Here is a 25,103-nt window from a genome sequence, read left to right on the forward strand (position 1 = left end):
ATAATACACCATACGTCCCTTTCAGGGTCGCTGAACAACAGGATAAAGGTTTCCGATAAATATTTGCATCCTTTATTCCCAAAATAATATCTGTACCTTTGGAAGTGCCAAAAAGGATATTGGTTTTTGCTTGGCTTACGTAGCACCAGGGATTATTGTATTGTAACTTGTCCTTAACCTTCAGTCAATAATGGAGACACGAGACGTGAATTACCCACCGCACATACACCCTGCACTTTAACAGCCTGCACAGGTATTAGAAGTAGGTCACTGTTTCTACAGGGAGGGCTGGAGAAACAAGGGAAAGAGCACTAAATTTACACATTTTTAAAGGCAGTTTTGCACCCAATTCAAAAATTCCAGGGTCAACCTTTTTAGTCATCTTTACATTAAGACATTGCAGTAAGTGCACAAGTACACTCTTCCTTTCAGTTAGCAAGTTAAGAAGTGTAATAAAACATATTATGCCCAAGAAGGTAATTTTGCCTAAACAGTAAAGCCAGTGCTAAAGCAATATGCCACAGAACTTGCAGAAATTGTTTGATCCACTGGAATATCACCCATGAAAAAAACCCATAGAATTCACACAAAGGAGTCTTATGAATGTTTTAACAGGAGGGAGGAATGAACACCTGCAAATACACAAGTCTCTCCAGTTTTACAGGCACACTAACAGCATGTTGTGTCTGGCTTGGCATCACGGCTGTAAATGAATGGAAAATGAATAAAAAGCACAAGCAGTCAGAGAACAGAGATCATATCCTAGAAATGCCTGCTATTTTTCCATCCTTGAATTAATGCTAAAAGCAACATTAACAACTCACCGAGACACTTAATACATTACTATGGTAATCAATTTATTACCAGAGTCCTGCCTCGAGAAACTAGTCCTGACTCTTCAGACAGAGCACACGGGCAATAAATAGAAGTGGAATTGAAACTCCTCACGGAACGAGGCTAAAAGCTGTAGAGTTAACTATGGCACTGAAATAAAAGAACAGAAGCTTCAGCTAGCTAAAAATCACTAGAACAAAGCTTCACTATAGTATCAAGGCCACTAAAGGGAAAAAAAAAATAGCGGGCTCCATTCTGCATGGTACCAGCTGGCATTATTTCAGTTGATTTCAGAAAAGATCATTTGTCTTTTCTTAAAATGTAAGACATTGTACTGCAGAACATCCAAGCAGCTACACAATATTTTTATTCTGTTGTAAGAACTATCTGCAACTATGAAGATGGGAAAAAAATAAATTACTGCATCAGAAAGCTTTGCATGCGTAAATGGAAAATTATACTAATGCTCTGGACACGTTTGAAATGTATTAACTTGAAAGTCTAATATGTCATCCAGTTTTGGAATCTTTGGCACGGAAAACAGTTCAGGTACGAACGCTGAAATAGAGCTATTCAACTGGTGAAAGCAGGATGCTAAAGAGCATTTGCTAAAGAATCACTAAATATTACAGCCAGTTTGGAGTTTGTAGCCATGTTTTTATGGCATAATACATAATACTTCAAGGCTACGTGGCTACATTCTTTATTAGGTTGGAAAAGATGAATCACAAGAAAAGTTATATTAAGCTAGTAAAAAAAGGGGAGGGAGCGCTAATTACTTTTCTTCATGGAAAATACAGAGAAAGTGCCATGCTAAATTTAGGGAAAAAGCCTTAAAATATAACTTGATATCATAAGCAAGTGGAAGAGGAATTTAATTTTCTGTTTCCAGTCCAGAAATGGACTTTGTTCCTTATCATGAATTTCCTCAACTGAGGTAATCAAGACATTATGTTGCTAGCTTTATCACCCTGTATGCTCCTATATAAAGGACCACATGTGAGGTCATGAAACTCAGCGTCAGGCTATACCTAAACTGAACCGGTAGTTTGGCAAATTATCAATAAAAGCAACAAACAGATAAGAACTTGATGCAGAGTCTTCTGCTTGCTGTACGACAGAACCCCTGACTTCTAACAGGGGATATTGAGCAAGGTACTTGGTCACAATTAATATGCAGACATTTGACAGCCAAGAGAGTAAAAGGCAAGCATTTGACTCACATTATGACTACAGTGAATTAAAACCATACTGCCACAGCACCAGAGTTACAGGTCAGAAACGACTGACCCAGTAATTCCAGACTCAAATTTATAACATCTGCTTGGCTGCAGCACCTCTTTCAGAACGACATCTGCTATTCACTCAGGGGACATGGGGCTTTCCAGTGATCTTCAGTATCTTTTAAAAAGGGCTTTTCAATGAGCTATTAATTACAAGCAGCTTTTAATTCAGCAAATACACACTCTGGTGCTGGAGAAACTAATTTAGACTGCCAACTCTCTTGAAAAGACCTGGAAATTGCTGCAAGTAGAAACATCCTCTGAAGACTTTTCTGTCTCCTGGCACATAGAAACTAGCACCAGGTGTCCTGACCGGCATAAACACTAAAAACAAACCCAATATGAAGTCCTTAAAACTCTGCCAGATTTTGGAACGCCATCTGCCACTTAATCAGCTGTCATTCCTCCCCTTGCCGTACAAGCAGACATACACATCAACACGCTCAGATAATTCCAACTTCTTATTCAAGTGACACAGAGACAGCTGACACCGAAAGGGGACCTACCACGAACCTTCCAGAAAAACCTGTTATTCTGCATGAGTCTTCTACTTATTTTTTTTTTTTAAAGCCACAACACATGAGCTTTAATCATTACTTACCTCGCTGTGACTAAATAACAAAAACTATATCCAAGTTTCTTCTTCTTTTTTTTTTTTTTTTGTCACAGTAAAAACCTCCTTTGGCTTTGCTGGAAACAGAGAATGACCAATAGCACAGGCTGCATTCTAAGAGCTGGGGAGCCAGAAGGCAGTAAGTAGGAAAAAACCCCAAGACTTTTCTCCATATCCCTTGAAACTGGAATCAGTGATGGTTACAGAATTATCTGTTGCAAAACTATTCTTACAAGAAAAAAAACCAAAATACTATCATAATGTGTAAAGTTAAATTTAAGTTGAACACACAAAATGTAAAAATGCATTCTGAAAACTCACCAGAACCCAAAGATAGGCTTTGGCATCCATTTCTTCCAGGAGTGCCTACGATGTTCAGAAAAAGAAGAAAAAAAAGAAGAATTACACTTCAAGCCAGTAAGGGGCAGCAGGGGTGCCTTTTTATAGATTCTTTCTATATAAGCTCCTCAAACTTCACAACTTCATTTTCTTTCTTGTGATGGCTGATGGCACAGCCAGCTAACTCTCAGCCAGTGAGAGTTAGAATTATAAGGTTAAACTATTTGGAAAATTCATGATGAATTCTTAATAAGCCAAACTTTTTTTTTTTAATTACAATTATCATACTTCATTTAAGCCAGGTCTCTCTGTTCTAGTTTACTCAGTCATAGAGGACCACAGACAATAAAACCCAATCATCTATACTGGCATCATAGTAATTTTTTTCCACCTATATACCTCCTTTTATACAAATAACTGGAGTGTAAGTTAAAAGCACCCTCAAATGTGCTAGCAATTAAGTTAGATATAAATGAAAGTATTGAGAAGGTTTACCTACCCTAATTTTTTTTAGATTCATGTGAAAACTCACCTAAGAACCTCATTATTTTGAAGTATATTAATTAAATGAAAGCACTCTCTTGGACTGCTAAGCGTAAGTACAAAAGTCATGTAGAGAACTTTATAAAAGGTCTGTTGACAACACCTATCAGCTTTCTTCAGGCTTCACAAATAGCATGTGATCCAGTGGCAGGTCTTTCGATAGGAAACAATTTGCTTGTACCGTTACTGTACTTGTGTCCCTCACAGCCGTGCAAATGGAACTTCGCTCCCAAAGGGAAAATTTTGTCTTACAGAGCTTGCCTGAGGATTCTATTCTATTGATTCACTCTGGTAAAAATTAACTAATTTCAATTAAAAGTTAAAGATAAAACAAATATCTGAAATAGAAACGCGAAGTGGAGTAAATATCCTCAACGGCCAAAGCTGGTCAGCACACTCTCACAAGAATCTTGCTTAATTTAAACATAAGCCTGGGAAAGTTAGTCTGAGTTGTGTCTTGCAAGCATACCATCTTATAAGCAGGTGACAGAACATCATTTCACAGACAGTATCAAGTATTCTGAGTCCTTGTGGGACACAAGTTTCAAGCAGATAGTGAATGCTCCGATTTTTCCCCCCCAGATAAATACATAAGGAACACTTCGCAGCGCCAGTCTCCGATACTATGAACTACAAGGAAAAAGAGCAGACTGACCACCTCAATTACTTTGAAGTCATTAAGCACAGCTGCTCTCTTTCTCGAGACAGAGAAATTCAAGAATTTAAGTGAAAAATTGACTTTACCCAACAGCTGATTTCCTCTGGCCTCATTGACTCTCCTTGCCGAGTGCAGTGGCCCGCATGACTTTGGTATGCACTGGTTCAGTGAAGCAGACTTGGCCTTGGCTCCTAGAAGTAGAAGCTTAAATTAGTTTTTAAGGCACAACTTCGGCAGCAATTAAAGACACGCCTAACGTTACATATCTACAGTTAAGCATAAGACAAACAAATCTACTCAAACACAAGAAGAGACACCTAGAAAATTTAAGCTATATTTGAAGATAACTTTGCTTTACCAGAACTCTCACTGGAAGAAATAAAAGATAGTTTTAATAAAGCAGAAGAAAACCTCTATAAGGATTTCACTTTCACACTAAGATCGAATTACTTAAGTCTCAAAATGGCAGCAAACACAGCTATGGAAACACTGGCTGGAAGGGACCTCTGGAGACCAGCTGTCCAGCCTCCCCTCAGAGCAGGGCCACCACCAAGGCAAGATCAGTTGACCGTGCCTCTGTCTAGCCAAGCCTCACAAGCCTCCAGGAAGGGAGGCTCTATGGCCCTGCTGGGCAACACTCCATCTCCCACTCAACAATTCACAACCATTTCCTATTGCCACACCATCTGAGAAGACTTTGGCACCATCACCTTCATAGCTGTGTTTTTCAAGTTACTGCAAACTGTTACTAATTTCCCCTCACTCTCCTTTTTGCCTGACTACACAAGCTCAACTCCCTCAACCTCTCCTCACGGGTCACGTGGTCAGAGACCATGACCATCTTTTCTAAGTCTCCAGTTGACCTTTCCAGTTTCAAAACAACCCTCTTGAACTGGGAAGGCCCCAGAACATAACAGAGTAGTCTGAGTAACACTGAGCCAAGGAGGAATATCAGCTTCTTCTGGCCACACGGCTCCCGCAGACACCAAGGCACACTTCTAGCGCCCAGGTCACTGAAGATGTTGAGCAACGCATATCTGAATTTCACTGAATTTCACTGAATTTTTAGAGTTGGAAGGGACCATAAAGATCATCTAGTCCAACTCCCCTGCCGAAGCAGGATTGCCCAGAGCATGTCACATGCATAGCTGTGTCACATGTGATGGACCCCAAAAGAAAGCATCAGCTTGTCAAACAGACATATAATTTGTGTTTGTTTCAAAGTGATTTACAGTTTGTGGCAAGTTCTGTTTCTTTTCACTGTTTACCATTTTAAAGCGTGTCATTATAGCATGACACTTGGCAAGCATCTCTTCTATTTATTCTCAATTATGTCAGATACCAGCTTATAACTTACTTAAGCCTAAAGCAGGAGCATAGTATTTAGTTAGGTTTATCCAATTACAATAACCAGTTCACCACAAAGATGGTCAGAAGCAAGCTGATTATAACTAGGATTTAGGAGAGAGACACAGCAAGCTTATTTATCCGCTCCCATCATGTCTTTAATTGTGGCCAGAGAATGACTTGTCAACTGCTGTTTGTGGCTTGAGTGGAGAAACCCTGTCAGTCGATCGAGTGGTCCTGCCTCAGAGACTAAGAGGAACCAGAACAGTGCTTAATACAAAGCCAGAAATTACATTGAAATTAATGTTTCCTTTAACACCAGATGATGAAGCACAATCATCTTATCCCCATTAAAAATTAGAGCAAACCTCTGCTTCCACTTCTGCCAGTAAGAAGAGTATCAAGAAAAAGCAGCATGAATAAAGACATAAGCTGTTTCTGGGACTCTTCCCTTGGAAAGACGGGACAATGTCATTCATCTACGAAAGGATATACTTCAGCTAGTAATACCTTATTCAAAAAAGTATTCCCATCCCCCAAGATCCTTTCTGTCCTGAAAGGGGTGATAATGCAAAGTCTGCATGAGGACAAGGACAACTAGGATAAATTCAGGGTAAGTCTACCCTGCAGATCACCAGCAGCCACAGAGTCTGTGCCTGAGCTTTATGACAAAAAAGAACCCATTAAAACGACATAAACACCTGCCATGTAGCAAAGTGGATTTAATTCTTGTGCCAAGTAAACCTTAGCCATATCAGAGCACAGACCTCCTCCTCATTTGCCTGAAATATCCCAGTCAATTATGACAATATAAAGGACATCTAGCCTTCTTATGAAATCTTACAGAACTTGGAGCACCACTGATACGATTTTACTTCCTTGGGCTATTTTCCATGACCACTGCTTAATAAACACTGCTTCAGGAGGCAGGTACGGTTCCATAACAGTAATAACTATAGTTTATCTACAAACAAACTTATATACCTTTTGGAGTTGACTTCAACGAGTGTATTCTAGGTCTCGGTCCTGCTTTCACAGGGGCAGATCCCAGAGTACCATTCTGGCAGGCTGGTTTCAAAGGCCATTCTCCATTCTTGATGATGACCGTGGCATTTGCAGCTGCAACACAGAACGACAAAGAATTTGCTCTAGGCAGTATCTAGTTTGGGGAAAATTAAATCCTAAAACAAGCCTGTTTTACCCAAGGCTAAAGTCAGGAGAAACAAGTGGGAATAAAAATATTATGACCACCTCTGATATCTTCAGTACCACCTCTGCACCCTTCCATCCTCCCTGTGGGACACTAAACATATGTGAGCCCAACTGCATTCACCAGCTACCAAACAAGTTTTAAGGCTCCTGTAGTCTCCGTTCATAACAGCGACCTCCTCAGTAACAGCAGACCTCGGAAGACATCCAACCTCCCCAAAGAGAGAGATGAAGTCATACAGCAAAATACTCCCTGCGAAAAGGGGCAGACAGACCCAAATTGGGAGAGGCAGGACAATAAGCAATTTTATCTCGCGTCTAAATCAGGTTTCCAACTGATTTAAGGCAGGGCAGTTGCTACAGAAGACCTTTTGTTCCATTTCAAAAGAACTTGAAAGAACTTATTTGGCTTATTGTCACAATGGAAATTTTTCCTTGGAAAAAAAGGAAAACTGAAATTTCAGGAAAGCATTGTTTTACTTTTCCAGAAAAAATAGGAAAATAATTCTAAAGTAAGTATAGATTGATTACATGTTGGTTCAGCTACTAAAAAATTATGTATACTGACACATTAAAGAATAAGAAATTGACATTGCATTTACCAGAGACAAGCAAAAACTAAGTCACACTGGAATAGTTTGTCACACTGTTGCTTTTTTCTCTCTAGTCATTTAAAGCAAAAAAAAAAGGGGGGTTCATATAATATCAAGTTTGTCTCAGATTACCTTTAAAAAAAAAATCAGCCTCGTTAAAACACTAATGTGAATTACATATCTAATATTGTTCACCAAAAGACAAAACATATAGTCTTGAGACTAATTTAGTGTCTTTAAACGCAATAACATAAGCCGTAAATTAACTGCTTAAAAAAAAGATGCTTTTTGGCCCCTAATCAATACATTTTCAACAACAGAAAGAGGGACAGAACTGCTTTCTCTTTTAGAACCACATGCAACTAAAGTCCTCTTTTTTAAAAACCTGGAGCCTCTCTAAAGGCACAAAAGCTAAATATTTGCAAAAAAAAAAATCTATACATGAGGAACAACTTGCATAACTCATCAATAACATGATTAGGCTGCAGGAATCTGACCCTGATCAGCATCAGATGATTCCAATCAATTTTAGTAAAGCAAGAGGCCTGACGCAGTCCTTGAATTTTTCCATAAATCACTAAATTAAGGATTTTTGCTCAGCGTTCACTGTACACAGCTATCAAGTGCCTACAAACTGCTGAGTGACCTTCTTCTAAATCAGGAGCGTGCCACAGAAGAAATAGTTTGGGTAAGTGAGCACACTTCTGCCGTGGGACTGGTCAGAGCACTGTTTCTTCCCATTAGAAGCTGTGGAGTCAGGTAACTGGGCTGCGTGCAGAAAAAAAAAAGGCAAGTTTGCCAAGTTTGGTCAATATACAATTCAAAGATGGTTATTCATAGAATTAGGAACAGGTACTGCAATCTTGACCAAAGACGGACAGGTATGAAGCGATCTCACCCCAGCTAAGAACTAAAGGGTTTAACAACTCAACTCATTAAAAGAATTTTAGTGAAGTATCGACTGAAGGAAAAGGCAGCTCCAAGCCAATTGCCCGGCTCAGCTTTCTAACTTCTGAAACACTATTTCCATTGTATGCAATTATTCTAATGCAATTCAAATTTGGATTCTTGCTTTTAACCTCAGAGTTTAAACACTTCAGTATGTTCAAATGATATATTTTCAGTTCAGCACTGAAATGAAGATTACTGTTAAAAAAATCAATTTTTCAATGCTCAAGCTGACAGCTTGCATCCAAAACATGATTTTAACAACAACATTTCAAACTTCATTATTTCCAAACTGTGTAGTAAGTCTTTTTAGAGAAAAGAATCATAAAATTTAAGTGCTCATCACACAAACCCTCCCCTAATGCTGCCACAGGCAATTAATTACCAGTCCAAGGATACCCCATAACAAAGGGCTGAGCTGACACAGTGGGAGAAACGCTCTTTTGTAATTTTTTTTTTCCCTCCCCTAACACAAGGCAAACTCCTTAAGCAAAACAAGCCAAGTGACTTCGTCCGTTTAATACTGTTGACAGGACCACAATAGCTCGTCATGAATTTTATAACATTCACAGCGGAAGCCTCCCATCCTGATCTCTGTGTGTCCCACCAATCTAAAAAAACATTTTAGGTTTCCAAGGATGGATTTTTTCCTGACGTTATTGTATAGTAGACTTTATGAAAGAAAAACAAACAAGAACAGCACTGTACTTAAAACATTAGAGTACAAAGTAGATTCATTAGTTCTTTCCAATTTGATATGAAGTCATTAAAACTTCACTACACTAACAAGTGAATCATATGTAACCTCATTTCATTATACTCACAAGACCTGACCATCAGACTTAAATCACTCTCATCAAGTATAACAATTTAACTAAAGAAAAATCATCTCACGGCAAAGTCAGCAAATCAGAACATTGCATACATCTACCAACCTCCACAGAACAAAATACACGCTTAAAAAAAAAAAAAGAAATAATAAAGGAATACAACCTACTTCTTTTCCCAGTAAACGTGGCTAACAAAGGAACAATACAAAAGCTGTAGGATCCCACTACCAGCAGTGTCAGTAAGGTAATATCGTAGTGGCTTCCTGAGTCAGTCGGTGGTGTTAGTGTAGAATTGATGAAAATAATAGGAGAAAAATTCGTTTCTGTGCAACTGCGGAGTCCTCCTGGTATAGTCATTTAAAAAGGATCAAAGCAGGCTGAAAGCCAAAGATACTGCAGCCATATTCAACCTCTCATATTGCTCCCGCTTGCTCTTCGTGAATCGGAGTGGAAAAAAATTGTTAAGCTTCAAGGCAGTGGACAAAACAGATTAAACCAGCTAGCAAATCAGGCTAAATAAGGAGTCATCTGTTTGGATACTTAATCTGAATACACTTCTTTGTTATGAAGCGATGACCCTTTCCTTTGTTACATGAGGGAGTATAATGAAGAGAGGACAAAGCTGCTTAGGAATTCCAGATACATCCTAAACCTGAACAGCAAAAGTCAACATGGCTGTCACGGTAACAGAACCGACCCGGCTACCCAGGAAGAGACACTGCATATTTTATTGCACGTACTCTTATTCCTTTGAGGAATATATTAGGTCTTAGGTTTGGTTTGTTTTTTTTTTTTTAATGAAGGCACTACAGAGAAGAAAAAAGAGCAAGAGAAAATTTAGTTGTATATGAATGCATGCATATGCGCATACATAAACTACAAACGTATGTTAAATCACAGTTCTCTTTTCCCGTCCATTGAAGGCAGCTTTAAATGACATCTGGCACAAAGGAAAGGCCTCTGCCCAGTCTCCAAGATGTAACAAATGACGGGATGGTAACAGAATATTTGAATATCCTCATTTGAATAGGTATAGCTGGGAACACTGATACGTCTGACAGTCACTCGTGTGTTACTTCCTTCATATTTTTGCCACTAGAACTCCCACAACTGCTGGTACAGACCCTTTTGTAGAGCTTCAAATCAAAGCTAGTTCTGCAATGGTTCTCCCTAGTTTAATCAAGGTGGATTTGGTTCAAGTTAAAGACAGTTTTGGTTAAAGTTAGCTTACACGTTACAGAGGTCTACCCGTGTAAAGTTTAACTTCCTAAAAGCAGTTTCACTTACCTGCTTTTGGTCTCATCTACACATTTTGCCTTAAAATTCTGAAAACATATATAATCTAGTTCAAAAAGAGCAGCTTGTATCAAAAACCTGTAATGTCCTGGTCCAAATATTATGACACATTATCCGTTCACATCTTTCAGACATTTCTTATTAGATTATAAGTAAACAAAAGGAAACTTTTGCTCAAGAAGACCCACTGGTTTTGTGATGTTTCAGGATGGAAGAGGAGCTGTACCGAAACCTCTACTCATCAAACCACAATCCAAGGCTTAAAGCTCGTTCAGGTGGCATGTCTCAAGAAGGTAAGTTGTAAGTTAAGAGGCAAAAAGCCCTAGAACTAATACTAAGTTGTACAATGAGAATTAACACGGGCCTTTGTCAGACAGGACTCCCTCCAAGGGGAATTTTCCAACAAGCAGTCGATGCTGGCTGTCAGCTAAAACCCGTAACCCTGGCGGGTACTTACAATTACTGCTGAGAAGACTTCGCTCGCTCTGGGTGCTGCTGACCGACGAGATGCTAGGGGTCCTCTCAAGCCCTAATCTTTTGACAGGCACTTCGGATTTGCCGAGCGATTTACCGGAGCTAGCCCAGGAGGCTGGAAAATTTTTCACGGAGGCTTGCTTCTCTCTTGGCAAACATCCTGTACCTGTCAATTGAGGGGGGGGGGGGGGGGGAAGGGAGGGAGAGAGAAGAATAAAGGAGTTGGAAATAAGCTTAAACAATTGCTTCTTCTACGTATGTGCCTACAAGTAAAAAGATTTACACATTAAAAATACATATAAAAGGCCTCACATTAACATGGTAAAAAATGCTGTAAGTGCAGAAAACCAGTTCCAAGGTTTTAAAGGATCCTGTTTTACTGCATATTGACCTCTGGAACAAGTCACGGGTGTTACAGACTGAGCTTCAAGGAAGACATCTGCACGCACAAAAGGTCTTTCACGTATTCTTCCACCTCTGTATTACAGTTAGCTGGACTGGCAATCCCATAAAAATTATAACCTCCGGCTCAAAGCCAATCCAAGAAAGATTATTTTGTTTATTCCCCCCAAAACCAGAAAAACAGCCCCCCCCAATTTTCACTCTAAAAGATAATATCCTTTCAAGGACAAACACAGCATGAGAATATCAAATTGTGTTGTTCTCAGATAATATACCAAAAATTGACTAGTTCTGCAGAACTAGTTAAACAGCACTTCCCAGAACCAAGTTCTCAATGGCCAACTGGTACAGACACATTTTTGCATTAATTGCTGTTTTCATTTGAGCTTGTTGAATACAAATGCCCAACAGCTAAGTTATTCAAATAGGAAGAGCATCCATACAGGGGACAGGTGTGCCACCTTCAGACCAGAGTTTACTCTTGCACTACTAACAAAGCAACTACATTGTCTGCGAGAAAATTTGACATTAAATTAAGCTTTTAGTTTATTTCTGAAAAGTGTGCACCCAGAGGAAAACTACAACGGCACAGAGGAAGTTGTGTACACACAGACTTGTCTGGCTAGCACTGGGTTGACTCCCATCAGCTCTGAATCAAGATCTTTACGCTACAGAATAACTACGGAAAAGAGGCTTTCGATTTTGTAAAAACAAAACAAACCCAAAAAACCCAACCAAACAAAAAAAGGATTTCCATATGTCTCTTCTAAATATTTTTTATTTATTGTAATGAAAGATATTTTGCAATATATCTTAACTTCTGAAGTCATTGTCATTTTCAAGTCTGACAGACATAGTTTATCTTACTTGAAAAGAGACGACTCCAGTGTTTTAGATTTGACTTAGAACAATCAAGTTTCTATTTAAAGGGAATACTCTTCCCTTTATTCTTGTTACCATAAACCACATTCCAATTTTGCTTAAGCTATGTAAGAGACTATTGAAATATGACAAAATTAGCTAGTAATTTCACTTTATTCAACATCGGCTTTGCTGCTGGATCTCCACTCTTAAACACCAATGACCAAGAAACCATCAATTTTCACTAAGACCAAGAAAGCATGCCATTAAGGGGACTACATTAAGATTTAGGTAAGACAGACATTTAAGCTCAATGTCTGCTTTTCAACAGTAGGTGGTGTGACAGGATTAGATAACTTGTCTCAAAATATCCCACTTCAAGTATGCAAAACCAGGAACAGCACTAGTAAAGGAAGGTACCTCCAAGCTATTTCCCTCAGTTCAGATCAACTCAGTAACAAGAGAGAAACCCTACATGCAACATATATTAAACACACATTAGGATACTAGAAAATACGGGTCACGGAATATGTTTGATATCACTTTGATGACAGATCTCTCTTCAGAGGCGCAGAACTGTGATTCTGTCTATGGCTCTACTATAGGCTGGTATTAAATCTCCAAGACAAAAATTATCAGTCATATTTTAGAATAATTGGCAAGTTACTGCAATGGACACTCGGATATCTCTAACTCGCTAAAGAGCATCCACAGCCTTCGTTGTGCTATGAGAAACACCATAAACCACAAGCTCACACTTACTGAAAACACTTCTAAAACAAAGCACTCCAGACCATATATTTGAAATTGTTTGTGTGTTTGGGAAAAAAAAAGAAAAAAAAAATTCTATGACATCTAAACTTCATACAACAAGCCTGACAGCTTTCTAAAACCTTCCACGTTGTTTTCTAAAAGCTCGTTTCATTAATAGATCAACATACCAGAACAGTAATTAATCCAGACTAGTCAAAAACTCCTTTTCTAAACAGCCTCTCAGCAAGACAAGGTGCAAAAACCAAACCAATCCACGCCCCCCAAAACAAACAAATAAACAAAAAGGGGCTGCTGTGCAAACACTGCATGTGAAGTTTGTATGACTAAGTTAAAGGTTTATATTTCAACAGGCAGCCAGAGGAACAAACGCCGCTTATCAGCTGCATTTTATTGTTTAAAGATGAGGGCAGCACTCTTGGGTGCTGCTGTGCTGGACTCGTTCATCCAGTTCAAGAGGTACAGGAACGAAATCCTGTTTTCTTCGCAGTGATTTTCCCTTAAGAGGGATCAAGGTGAGCGTGTGAAAAAGCTGGGTCTCTTCTCGTACAGTGGGTTCCCTATAGATGATTTCCAGCAGTGCCCAAAACCAGCTGTGAACTCAAACCCACTCAGGGCAGAGAGCAAGCTCTAGGATGTCCAGGTTCAGAAGCACAGCAAACAAATGACTTTTGCTCTTTCCTTAGTTCTTTCACTGCTCGGTGCTTTCCTATAAGGCTCCCATTAAAATAATTACTCAAGCACTTAAAAGCTTTTTTTTTTTTTTTCAAAAGCCCAGCTCAAGGGAGAATTTCTTTTAAGCCATGACACAAGATCATGAAGCAACTACTCTAGGTGTTACTTCAACTAACAACCATGGTTTTATAAAGTATTTTTATAACTACCATTCCCTAAGAAAGGAGTAGCACAGTATTAAATGCAAAGGTTTGGAAGACAGAAGCAGGAAGATATGGTATATAAATAGCAGTACTGGAAATAAACACGAAAGCAGGATATTTAGTGAACCATTATTATAAAGACAACAAGCAATAGCGTCAAAGTAACCAGCTTTCATCAGTTATTTAATCTAGTCACTGAAGTGGAATACTAGAAATATCACATTCCTCTACAGTGAAGTAATGACTTGGCAATTCTTTAGAAAAAAGTCTCTATGCAACAACGACGTTACTTCAAGTATGTTAAAGTATCTCTTGTATTGGAATGGAAATAAGCAAGGAAGAAACCTCATTTTTCAAGAAGCTCTGAAGTCAGATTTCATATCCTTACACAAATAATCATCCTCTTGTATGAATCTCTCATAGTGTTTTTTGTTAGGAATAAATTAAGTCTTCCTTTAAATAGCTCCGGAGCCTCAAAAATTCAAATTGAGAGAATAAACATACGTTAGCAGTGGTGAACTTGGGACTTGGTTGACACCAGGCAGACTGTAAAGCTGAATACGTATTCACCAGATCTGAGATTCAAAGTCCACCGTTTCAAACCGGATCGACACATTTCACATCTAGAACTGAGCACAGAGCAAAGGGGCATTCACCCAGCTGTACAACACCTGGAAATGAATGGTTGGAAGCCTTTCCCAAAGAGAAACTTAGGGCAGACTAAGGGCAAAAGAAGTCTTTGGAAGGATGTTTTTGTTGTTGCTGGTTTTGTTTAACCCTAAAGCTAACAGCAACAGTCGGTTTGACCTTTCATTGCCTTATCTCTTGAATATGTTGAATTCTGGATTTTTGCCTTATGCTTTTCTCATTTTTCCTGCAAGTTTAAAAATCCAGAAGGCTCTCTTTTAGAACTGCTAAACTTCTTAGCTTTTAAAAAAAGTAATTTTATGTATGATGAAAAAACCCAGTCTAAGCCTACACTACAAGGTCTTTCTAAAGCAAGGGGAGTAAACCTTCAAGAAAACATGCTCTTTTTTGGCAGCTATTGAAAGGAACAAGTGAAGTATGGAAAAACAAACTGGACTTTGGTATTGTTTCCAGCAGACTGATCTTAGCATACTTGTGTTTATGGTTGCTATTAAGAGCACTGTAAAGCAGTAGCAATAGTAACAGGTTTCTGATGGCTGCAAGCTCCCCAGGTTGCCTGATTAGCCATTCAGCAATATTAGCTATACTTTATTATGATATATATATATATACACACACACGTGTGTTCCTTCAAGGGACAAAGAGTGGTTACAGCACATTTCATAATTCTACTTAAGATCTACAGATAATCTCTTTCTAGTTATCTCTCCCTTTTAAAGTCTCAAATTACTACCAAATTTATCAAGAAAAAGCAGGACACGCTATATTGCTAATATAACAATGCTGCTAAGCATGAACATGGACAAAGACAGGGAATGTTACATTACCACTGGGTCTTGAAATATTTACACAATTTATTTGTTTAGGGGATAACAGCTGATCGGAGAACAGTTTAGGCAACAGTTAAGGCAAGCCCCAACTCCCCGCATGATGCGGAGTTCCACAGTATTATTCCCATTCACCTACAATCCTTAGGAAACTGCTCCTCTTTGGCACAGGTACCAAGGAACCAACAGCCAGTTACTGCCAAAAACATAACCGGGTTGCCAGCAGCCATGTGGGTAGGTATTTGAGCGTCCTCCTCTTGCAGCTCAATATTCTCAGACTAAAACTGGAAAATTGATCTCCAGTGCTACAGAGCATTGTATTAGCTGTTACCAACCACCAAACCAACCCTTTTCATTCTCCAAACGCTCCCACTGTCGGAATAGTAATTGGAGTGTTTTCAATTAGAGGGAGAGAATAACATTCATGTACCTCTGCTGTTAAATTTCACTTTTTTCCCCTTCCTATTTGGCCCAGTTATGGAATTTGGCAGACTTCCTCCCAGTTAACCCTTCCACGATCAGAGAAACTCCTCCCTTCTCAGTCTTCCCCCTCAGGCTCAACTCCTTGCCCGATCCCTCCAGCACCTAGAAATAGCCCTTCTCCTCTCCAGCCTCCAATTCAAACTCACACCTACTTTCCCTCCTCCAGTACTATTTGCCATCATGCTGCCTGCTGGATTCACTCAAATTTAGTTTTTCCCTTTTATAGGCTGAACTAGAGCAGCCCCAGGAGAGACTACGTCCATGCAGTCACCCTGTGATCTCCTATGACCCCAGGCAGAGCCAGTCTCTGGATGGCAGGTAGTTCTATCCCAGCGTCCCAGGGCAGTTACACAGTAGTGGCTAAGCTTGTCCACTCCAGCATTGCCAGGAGACTATTGTGAGCTGTTTGCATCCTGAATTAAACAAACCCCAACCACTAGCTTTGACCCAGCTATTGGAAAGTTCTGTTGGGTTCGGAGTATTGGGCGAAAGGAAAAGTCAAATCAATGTATGACAAGGAAAGCTGAGGCAAGAGAAAACCACCAACCATGTCCAAATATGCTTTTCATTATTGTCCAGCTCTTCATACCACACACTTCATGTTATGCACTGGGATTTTTTTCATAGAATCATAGAAAGGTTAGAGTTGGAAGAGACCTTAAAGATCATCCAGTTCCAACCCCCCTGCCATGGGCAGGGACGCCTCCCACTAGAGCAGGTTGCTCAAAGCCCCATCCAGCCTGGCCTTGAACCCCTCCAGGGATGGGACAATGATAGTTGTAGCTTTTACACCCACGTTATCTATAAATATTTTAAGTTTTCTGTTGCAGGAGTTTGTGCATTCCTTGCATGAAGAAGGAACCTCACTGTTAAGGTAAAAACAATTCTCTTCATGAAGAAGATTACTATTTCTCTCCTCCTTTACCTCCATGCCGGGAGAATTCAGAACTAACCAGTACAGGTGAAGAGTTACTGAAGACACACCAGCATGTCCTTGCAAGTAAATGACTAGGTACTGAGAAATTCCCCTGCAGGGAACCGGTGCACACCTCACTCCTATAGGAGAACGTTCTTATGCATTCATCCACGTTTCTGACAGCATTGATAGGTGGGCTCTTAGTATCAGCTTCTGCAAGTAAGATCTCGTTTCTTGCTACAGGTATAACACATTGAAACCCTGATGTGGCTACTCACAAGTCACCTCTAAACGGTCTGGGGACATACATGAAAACTTAATTCCTTCATTATGGTCACTGATGGCACCAGAAACAAAGCTGACAGGATGAAATGCTCCCTTCTGGAAACTGGAAGTCAACAGAATACTGGAAATACCATAAACTTTGGAATAAAGATAATTTAAATTCATCTTCCTTGCCATCCCCCTGCTTCTTCTACTACCCCAAAAATCTAGTAAGGCTACACCTAAGGCTACCAAAGCAGAGATAAATCAGTGTGCTTTGAAATCTTTCATTGTAACAGATCTCATTACCTCACAAACAAAAGCCTTCTGCTTTTACTGGTTTCTCACAGTCCATTTGACTTATAAAACTAAACAGGAAATAATTTATTCCAAATGGGTGTTTTCACGCTGAACCCTATGGACAGCTTGCAAAACACAAGTAGTATATATCCCATGGTGAGAGCTCCTTGTTAATGAAGTGTAACAGAAGAAAATAGTTTAAGCAAGTTTTTCTGTTAGCGTTACGTAGCCAAAGCTAAAACCGAATCGATTACGCTGAATTCAGATTGCATCATTTTATGGCTCCTTTCTGACTTCAAAAATGTGAATTGACCGCTCTGTACCTGAATGACCAACACCTGGGGCAGAGGCTTTGAGGTCAATGCTTGGCACGAGGATCTACGTGCTGCTCCGGGCAGCTTCCAGCAAGCCATTCCTGCTGAGGATGGCCAGGAAGCAAGGGCAAAGTGGAGCGGAAACGTTACTACAGAAGTCCAACTTAAGCAACTGGAAGTTTCAAGAGGCAGAAGGGATGACCTGCGAGGTTCTTCCTAAGCCCTCACAACTAACGCTGCTTCCTGAGCTCTCACCATCAGCTGGACAAAAGTCCTTTCAGATACATTAGGTACATCATTCCTTGCTTTATACTGCAAATTAAGAGAGAACTAGTTATGAGAAACAGCCATTATCCAGTGGAGCTTTCTGGGTAGAAGATGACTAAAGAGGGATGACAGACAAGCTTTATGTCATACTACACACATACCTTATGCTCCACGCAGACCCACGTATGGGTTTCCTCCTTCCAACACCTCTGAAGGTGAATATGAGAGTTTTAAGTTCACTTTTAACACAATATTTAATTACTGTAATGAAGCACTACATGTGTATTAAAGAAAGGGAAAAGGGGACCCAGTAATCTGTACTCAGGGACAAATATTTTAAGGACAAACAGTAACTTATCCAACGTTATTATATAAGGAACCCGCTTTCAGGATCCATGAAAAAGCTGGCTGCTCTGCAAAAGAAAAAACTAAAGAGCATAAAAAGAGTGGTTGAAACTAAATTTTAAGCCTTATTCATAGATTTCCATGTATTTCAGATTTGTTCATGAGAAAGTATATGGAAACCCTTACAAGCAACTCTCCAGTCCAGCATTTCCTGACAGTTTCAGGCCAGAAAACCTGGAAGTTACCTTTGCCTTTTAAAATATTTTGTTTCCTCTTGGCAGCAGGTCAATCCAACTTTAAAGAGTCAGATGGTAGATGGCAGGAATGATACAAGCTGAGAAGTGATTTGCAGTAACCATGTTTGGTTTAGCTCCTGCAGTGTCAGAACATAGATTCGAGATTTTGGGAACACTTACTAACACTAAATTGGTTTGGTTGTGCTTCACTAGTGTTGTAAAAGGCTCTACCAAAAAAATCCTGAATTACCAAGTTTGTATACATCTCCAGCTGTATGAAAATCCATTGAAACCATTTGGTTTCAATTTTCCATCTGAAAAGCCTTTCTTTGTGCAATAAATAGCAACAACACTCAATAATGAACACAATGTTAATCTATTACAGCCTGGTTTTAAATGTATAGTTTAGAGAAGCTTCCAAAGTTAAGTGTAAGATCAAGCCAAAATGCAACAGGAGGAATTTAGCAATGATGAACTAACAAGCAGATCAGTGTTTCAAAGTCTCACTAAACCTTTTGTGGTCTAATACAACTTAAAAATATTTCCCACAGCATATGGGGCATTATTTTTCCCATGCTTCAGTTAGTCACACACCACCGGGAAAGTCCTTCAGAGTGATCAACTTTTCATAAGGAAAAGGTCTCACTTGTCCAAAACCTTCTTCAAGGAAACACAGAATTCAGACCGTTGAGTTTCCCTGTACCCAAGCTTTCACCTCTGTAGTTAAATGCTATGAAAATGCTAGCAAGCGGAAGAGGGAGTACCACTGGACTAGACTCATGGGAAAGATAAGTAAAGCACAGGGCTTTACTTGGTTATCAGTGATTTAGATCAGAGACAAAATGGTACCTAAAAAGTTAGAAATAACTGTCAGAAGGCTAGAGACATTTTGGTTACAAAGATGATTTATGTGGTTTACAGTAATTTCTGGAAGTCTTTAAGAGTAAGTGGAGGAATAATATTTTTGTTATTTTCATATCCCCAAATAGTTTCAATTACGCATAAGGCTTGACGGAGCTCTCATAGCTAAGACATCAACAACAATGTGAAGCTTCATACAGTGGGGAATAATTTAAAGCAATGGTACTATTTTAAGGCAGAAGTGTAGATGAAGTATTAGCTTATAAGAAATCTTAACTTGCAGCTAAAGCTCCATTCATTTACATACTTATAGGTAGGCTGTAGTCAGCACTAAAAAAAAAAACCCACAAACCCAGTAGTGGCAGGCATTTAAATTTTTAGACTGAAAGTAAACCATTTGTATCCCTATTTTACACTGTTCAAACACAAATCAAGCAATTTCCTGCGGCTCAAACTGTCACAGTGCTTCCATCCAACTGCATGGGTGGTAGCATGCGGTTGCTGGGGTAGGCTGACAGAAGAAGAACTAGGAGTGATGTTCCACGGGACCGCCAAATTCTCCTTGGCTTCTCCAATGCTGAGAGAGGGAGAAAGACACGACTCTTCCCAAACCATAATACCTCAACCATTATCAGGCTATTACCCCTCCACAGTGGTTATGTACACCCAATTAGAAGGTTGTGCGCATTTGCTGGCAACGAAAACAACAGTTGCTTTCATTTCTGGACTGGTTCAAAGTCCAGATTACAAAATTTACACACGCCTTCCACTAACAACCGGGTAACTCAAACGCTTCATTCCGAGCCTTGAATTCTAATAAGCGTTTTCACTAATAGCAATCCAACCTAGCAAAAGGCAGACTGCCTACCATCCGGTACTACAGAAACCTGCGCACACCACCATGGAAAAATTAGCTGTAGAGAATTAAGATTTTTGTTTGAGAATGAGTCTGGCATTGCAGCTCATTCTATTTTACAGAGGAATGGAGACAAATAGTTACAGAAATAATTTTGAGGCATCTAGCTTGCAACTGTGACCTGATTTCTCAATTTGCTGCAGAAATGGGGCTTTGCCATTTTACAAACCACTTCGGTACACTGAATCAAGTTGGGCTCACCTTTTAAAGAACCAATTTCTAATTCAGCAAAAACTCCGAGTTCCAGCCAAGATACACCAATACTAGGAACAGCAGACAGTAGCCATTTTGAAATAAACGAAAAAGTTACTTCTAGTTTAATGTGCTCTACAAATAACCTCACAAAAATGTAATACTTGAGACAGGAGTTTTCCTCCCCTTTTGCTGTCTTCTATTGGGAGAGGATCAGGGAATTTCCTTAGAAGATACGCTTCCCGTTGGGTTAGTATACTACCACTGAAAATTTACAGTTTACAAGTGAAAAAAAACCAACCCAAAATCTCAACTCCTGCCAAGTTGCAAGGATCTTATAATCGGTGTTTTATATAGGGCATTTTTTTTTTTTCTTGGTTGTTGGGGAGTTTCCTGCTTCCCACTCGAGACGACAGTGCATGATACAATTCACTGCTCGCAAACTCTGGATTATTCTGGGAATAATACATATACTAATACATTTTGGACAGAAGGACTGCTTCTCTCCCTCAACATACACATGCGAGAGACGATATAGAGCTAATACCACCACTTCTCCATTTAATGGACTCACTACACTGATTTGTCTTCCTGCGCAACGACCCAAATACAACCAGGAACTGATTAAGAATTAGCTGCATTTATGTTAGTATTTGAGGAAGCAACAAGGTCGTTAGGATTTGGACATTTTTAAGACTTGGCTTGACAAATGCCTGAACAACCTAGTCCGAATTCAGTGCTGACCCAATTACAGGCAAAGGGGGGATGGACTAGGTGACCTCCAGAAGTCCTTTCCATCCTGGATTTAGCTCGTCTGTAGTCTGGAAAAATCCTGACAGCAACCAACTGTACAGCTACTGAGTTACTTATCTGCGCTGCTGGAATTATATCAAGGCACAAGTTTAATACCAAAGTGTTCAAATGACTTAACTGAAAGATATAGTTATTCCCTACAGGGAGCTTTTAGCTAAAACAGGTAACTGGGGTTTGCTTTAGAAGCTGCCACGTGGCCACAGTAAGCGTACACAGAGTTTTACTTCAGAAAACTTCAAAAACAGATAGGGTAAGCAGCAGTGGACGGGGTTTTACTTGAAAAGTGTGGTCACATAACACAGCAGGGCTTTGGTAGCAACACCAAGTAACTCCTACCTTTCCCCACCCTTGCTTCTCCCACCATGCACTCCCATCCTCCGATTCGCATCAGTACTGTGTTTACCTGGGAGCAAGGAATCATATTTAAGAACTCCCTCGGCAAGGGATGGGATAATTAACCTGATATAGTTTAATGCATCAAATCCTACTTCGTAGCACCAAAACACTGCATAAACAAAATGAAGGAGAAGATGTAAGATGGTTCAGTGGTGGTTTTGGCAGCCTTCGGTTGATGGCTGGGCTCAATGATCTTAAAGGTCCCTTCCAACCTACACAATTCTGTAGCACAGAATTCCTGTGCTACAGCACAATGATGTGCTGGGAACAGTAGGCATAGGCAGGGGGCCTGGGGAAAGGGCATGAAAATAAATTCTTCTCATGGGCAACATGATAGTTCCGCTCCATCAGAGCGCAGCACAACTTTGAAACACTGAGGTGCTCCTTCATACTTTTACGTTAAGCAGTCTTTTTCCAATAGGAAAAATTGGAAAGGTGTTCTACTGACTACTGTAATTTCAACAAGTTAAGGAGTGACAGCTTCAGCTAAAGAAACTTGAAGAGTAAAGGCTTTTATTTTCAAAAGCAAATGACTTCTGCTTCTGAAAGTGCATCTGATTTTTTTTTTTGAAGGGAAGAAGTTAGTCCTATAACTAGGACTTACTAATAAATGCTTATATTTATTTCTAGTGATGGTGTCATAAATCTACTCTGGATTAATAACCTAAGGGACAAATATACATCTATATCTCTATGCATCTCAGATCTTCTAAGACCATAATTACAGATAGGAAAGCTCTAAATTGGTATTTAGAGAGGCAATGAGTCTTCCAAGAAATTGGTGGCTTACAGGTAGGTACCTCGTCCACTGAGCAAGTCCCTCACATTAGTAGGGATCAAGTCAGAGAATAGCCTATATCCACTTTGAGGGACTCATCCCATGAAGGGCTACAGATGCAGATTTTATCACGCTTCACCACCCGTATATAATTAGGAGGAGTATTTTGGACTGTTTTATAATCTTAGATCGAGTGGGTTAAAAAAAAAAAAACAAAACAGGTTTTACTGGGTATAGCTGGGTGTGCACACTTTCCAAATTACAGTGTATTGTAGTGTAGTCATTTATAGCCAGGCTACCTTTGCAATTAGCTATATTGCCACACTTGGTTAAAAAAAAAAAGCATATAACCTACAAGAACATTTCTTAATTTCTACAGTACAATTACAGAATGTAGTTTCCAGTCACCAGATTTGAACAGCAGCCTACAGACCAGTTTTGAGATCCCTGTGCCTCCTCCCCCCCAATATTAATCACTCTGATCTTAATTAGCAGCTCAAGCAGTAGTCTCTCCTTCAATTATGTTATCCCCTTTCTGGAAACTATAGGGCTGTACCAAAATTAGGTTGAAGAAAATATGCTATGTCCTGAAATAAGGGCCCATTCCCACTGGGACAGCATACAGTTGCTTTATTGTAAATGCTTTGTACCCAGGCTCTGTATTTTCTCCTCTTCACTTGTACATCCTTCGAGTAATTTCAGTTGTAATTCCGCAAAGTACTGTTATATAATCAAACTATAAATAATATTTACATATTGTTTCTTCCAATAGCACCATACCCTCCTGAACACATTCCTTATGAGATAAGATTTTACAACCATGGGGCATGACTTGCCCTTTTGTTTCCTCCCTCCTGTATTAGCAATTTGCTGTTTAGATAGAATCATATTTGGTACCAAAAATACAGCTCTGTACCATTCTAAAAGTTCTGTCAGAAAGTACATTAAATATTATATCTTAAAATTAAGAAACTAGTTCAGTGGTAGCATTCCAGTGAAAAATTCTCTTACCAGAGCTTGATGACAGAAGAGCTCCTTTGTGAGAAGGTGCTTTAATTGTGCTGATAGTTTTATTTTCACATCCTTTCTTCAAGGACACCACAGATGGCACCATTTTAACCTTGGGAGTTGATACACCTTGTAGTGTGACCGGGTCTTTCTTCAGTATGTTCTTCCCTTGTGTCGTCCCATCTTTCACAGAAGGCATCTGTTTTAAAAAAAAAAAATAAAAAATATCCAACACAAAAAAAAAAAAGAAACAACCCACCACCACAAAAACCCCACACCATCACTGTGAGAAACCCAGGATCTGTAATGAAATACTGACCACACAGGGTCAGTGTGGTCAGTGGTCCCCTGACCACGCAGGGGACATGCTTAGCTGTTGGCTGCCACATAGTCCCCATCTCCAGTTCAGAACCTCAAGAATCATCTTCTGAATGGCCCTCAGCAACACAATACCAGTGATTAGCTTCAAACTAATAGGAATGACGAACACACTGAAGAGGTTACAGGGATCATTTTAACATCAGAGTTTCTTCCTCTTCCTCCCCAAACTCTAATTAAGCTGTTCAATTACATGACTGCGCCTAATCTCAAGATGAATTCTCTACCAACCCTTCCAATATGTTTCCTGGTCTAGGTCTTACGTTACTACATAGAAATGGGTTAAAGTTTTGCACATTCAGGTGCCATAGATAAAACAAATTCAGGAGCTGACCCCAGCAGAGGTCTTAAATAACTGGTTTATATGTAGCATTCATCTATCTTTCATGAAGAGTTCTTGCTCCGGTTTAGAGAGACGCTAATCTACAACCTCTCATGCTTTAGAGTTAAGGCTATAAAGGTAAACTCATAGAAAAGCATATGAAGAGCTGTGTGTTCTTGTGACTCAAGCTAATATGCAGCAATTTGGTCATATTCCACTTTTGACTCCAACCCTCATCTTCATTTTCAGAAGTTAATCCGTACTTTTCAGCAGATCACTTATTAAGTTTAGTCCAGCTGATTGGTCTACTGCACGTTTTATGGAAATTGCTCTACAGATTACCCAGGTACCAGCAGAACAATTAATATCACAAAGGTTTCCATCTTGGTGACAGAGTGAATTAAAAGCCTTCTCGCCAACCCTCAGCATCAAAAGCGAAGCAGAATCCAAACTCTGAAAGAACTTAGAATTAAGACAGACCACCCTTGCTTTCATGTTAATATAGGTTTTCAAGTTAAAATATTTATTATAATAAATAAATATATTTATTTATTCTGTAATGTTTCAAAAAATGGACAGCTGCTTCTATTTTACCTGAAGTAGCTTCCTCCATATACTGAGCTTTACTAACGTTTTTCTAGCAAATCAGGAAAACCTGACAAAAATTCGGACAACACCAGTTTTACTGATAACAGCTGCTGCCCCCATTTCACCAATTCCACACAAGCTGTTGAACCCACCAGCGAGCAGCAGGAGGGACTCCACAGAGCATCAGGTCTCCAACCCTACATCCTTACCTCAAATCTTGGTCGACCCAACCCCGAAGCTCTTCTCCTTCTTTCCCACCGTTCCTGTTCTTTTAAACCTTCCTTCAGAGCGTTTGAAAGCAGCACGTTTCTCCTGACAGGCAGCCGACTCGTCCAAAAAACATTTCCCAACCAACCAGCGCACGCATCCCTC

General features: G+C 39.6%; 1 protein-coding gene across 3 annotated transcripts in view; it reads right to left on the bottom strand.

Moving 5' to 3' along the window:
- The window catches only part of MTUS1 (microtubule associated scaffold protein 1), a 94,413-nt gene that overhangs the window by 66,305 nt on the left and 3,005 nt on the right, over positions 1-25,103 (bottom strand). For 2 of the 3 annotated variants that reach the window (XM_074155326.1, XM_074155325.1), the window contains 5 exons: positions 23,447-23,642; positions 10,951-11,133; positions 6,602-6,736; positions 4,357-4,461; positions 3,052-3,096 (listed from right to left, as the gene is read on the bottom strand). In XM_074155326.1, coding sequence (XP_074011427.1) covers positions 3,052-3,096; positions 4,357-4,461; positions 6,602-6,736; positions 10,951-11,133; positions 23,447-23,642 — 664 coding nt within the window. The remainder of the gene's footprint in view (positions 1-3,051; positions 3,097-4,356; positions 4,462-6,601; positions 6,737-10,950; positions 11,134-23,446; positions 23,643-25,103) is intronic. The other variant, XM_074155327.1, reaches the window with a different exon arrangement.

Source organism: Numenius arquata, chromosome 10 (assembly GCF_964106895.1).
Source record: "Numenius arquata chromosome 10, bNumArq3.hap1.1, whole genome shotgun sequence".
Lineage (NCBI taxonomy): Eukaryota > Metazoa > Chordata > Aves > Charadriiformes > Scolopacidae > Numenius > Numenius arquata.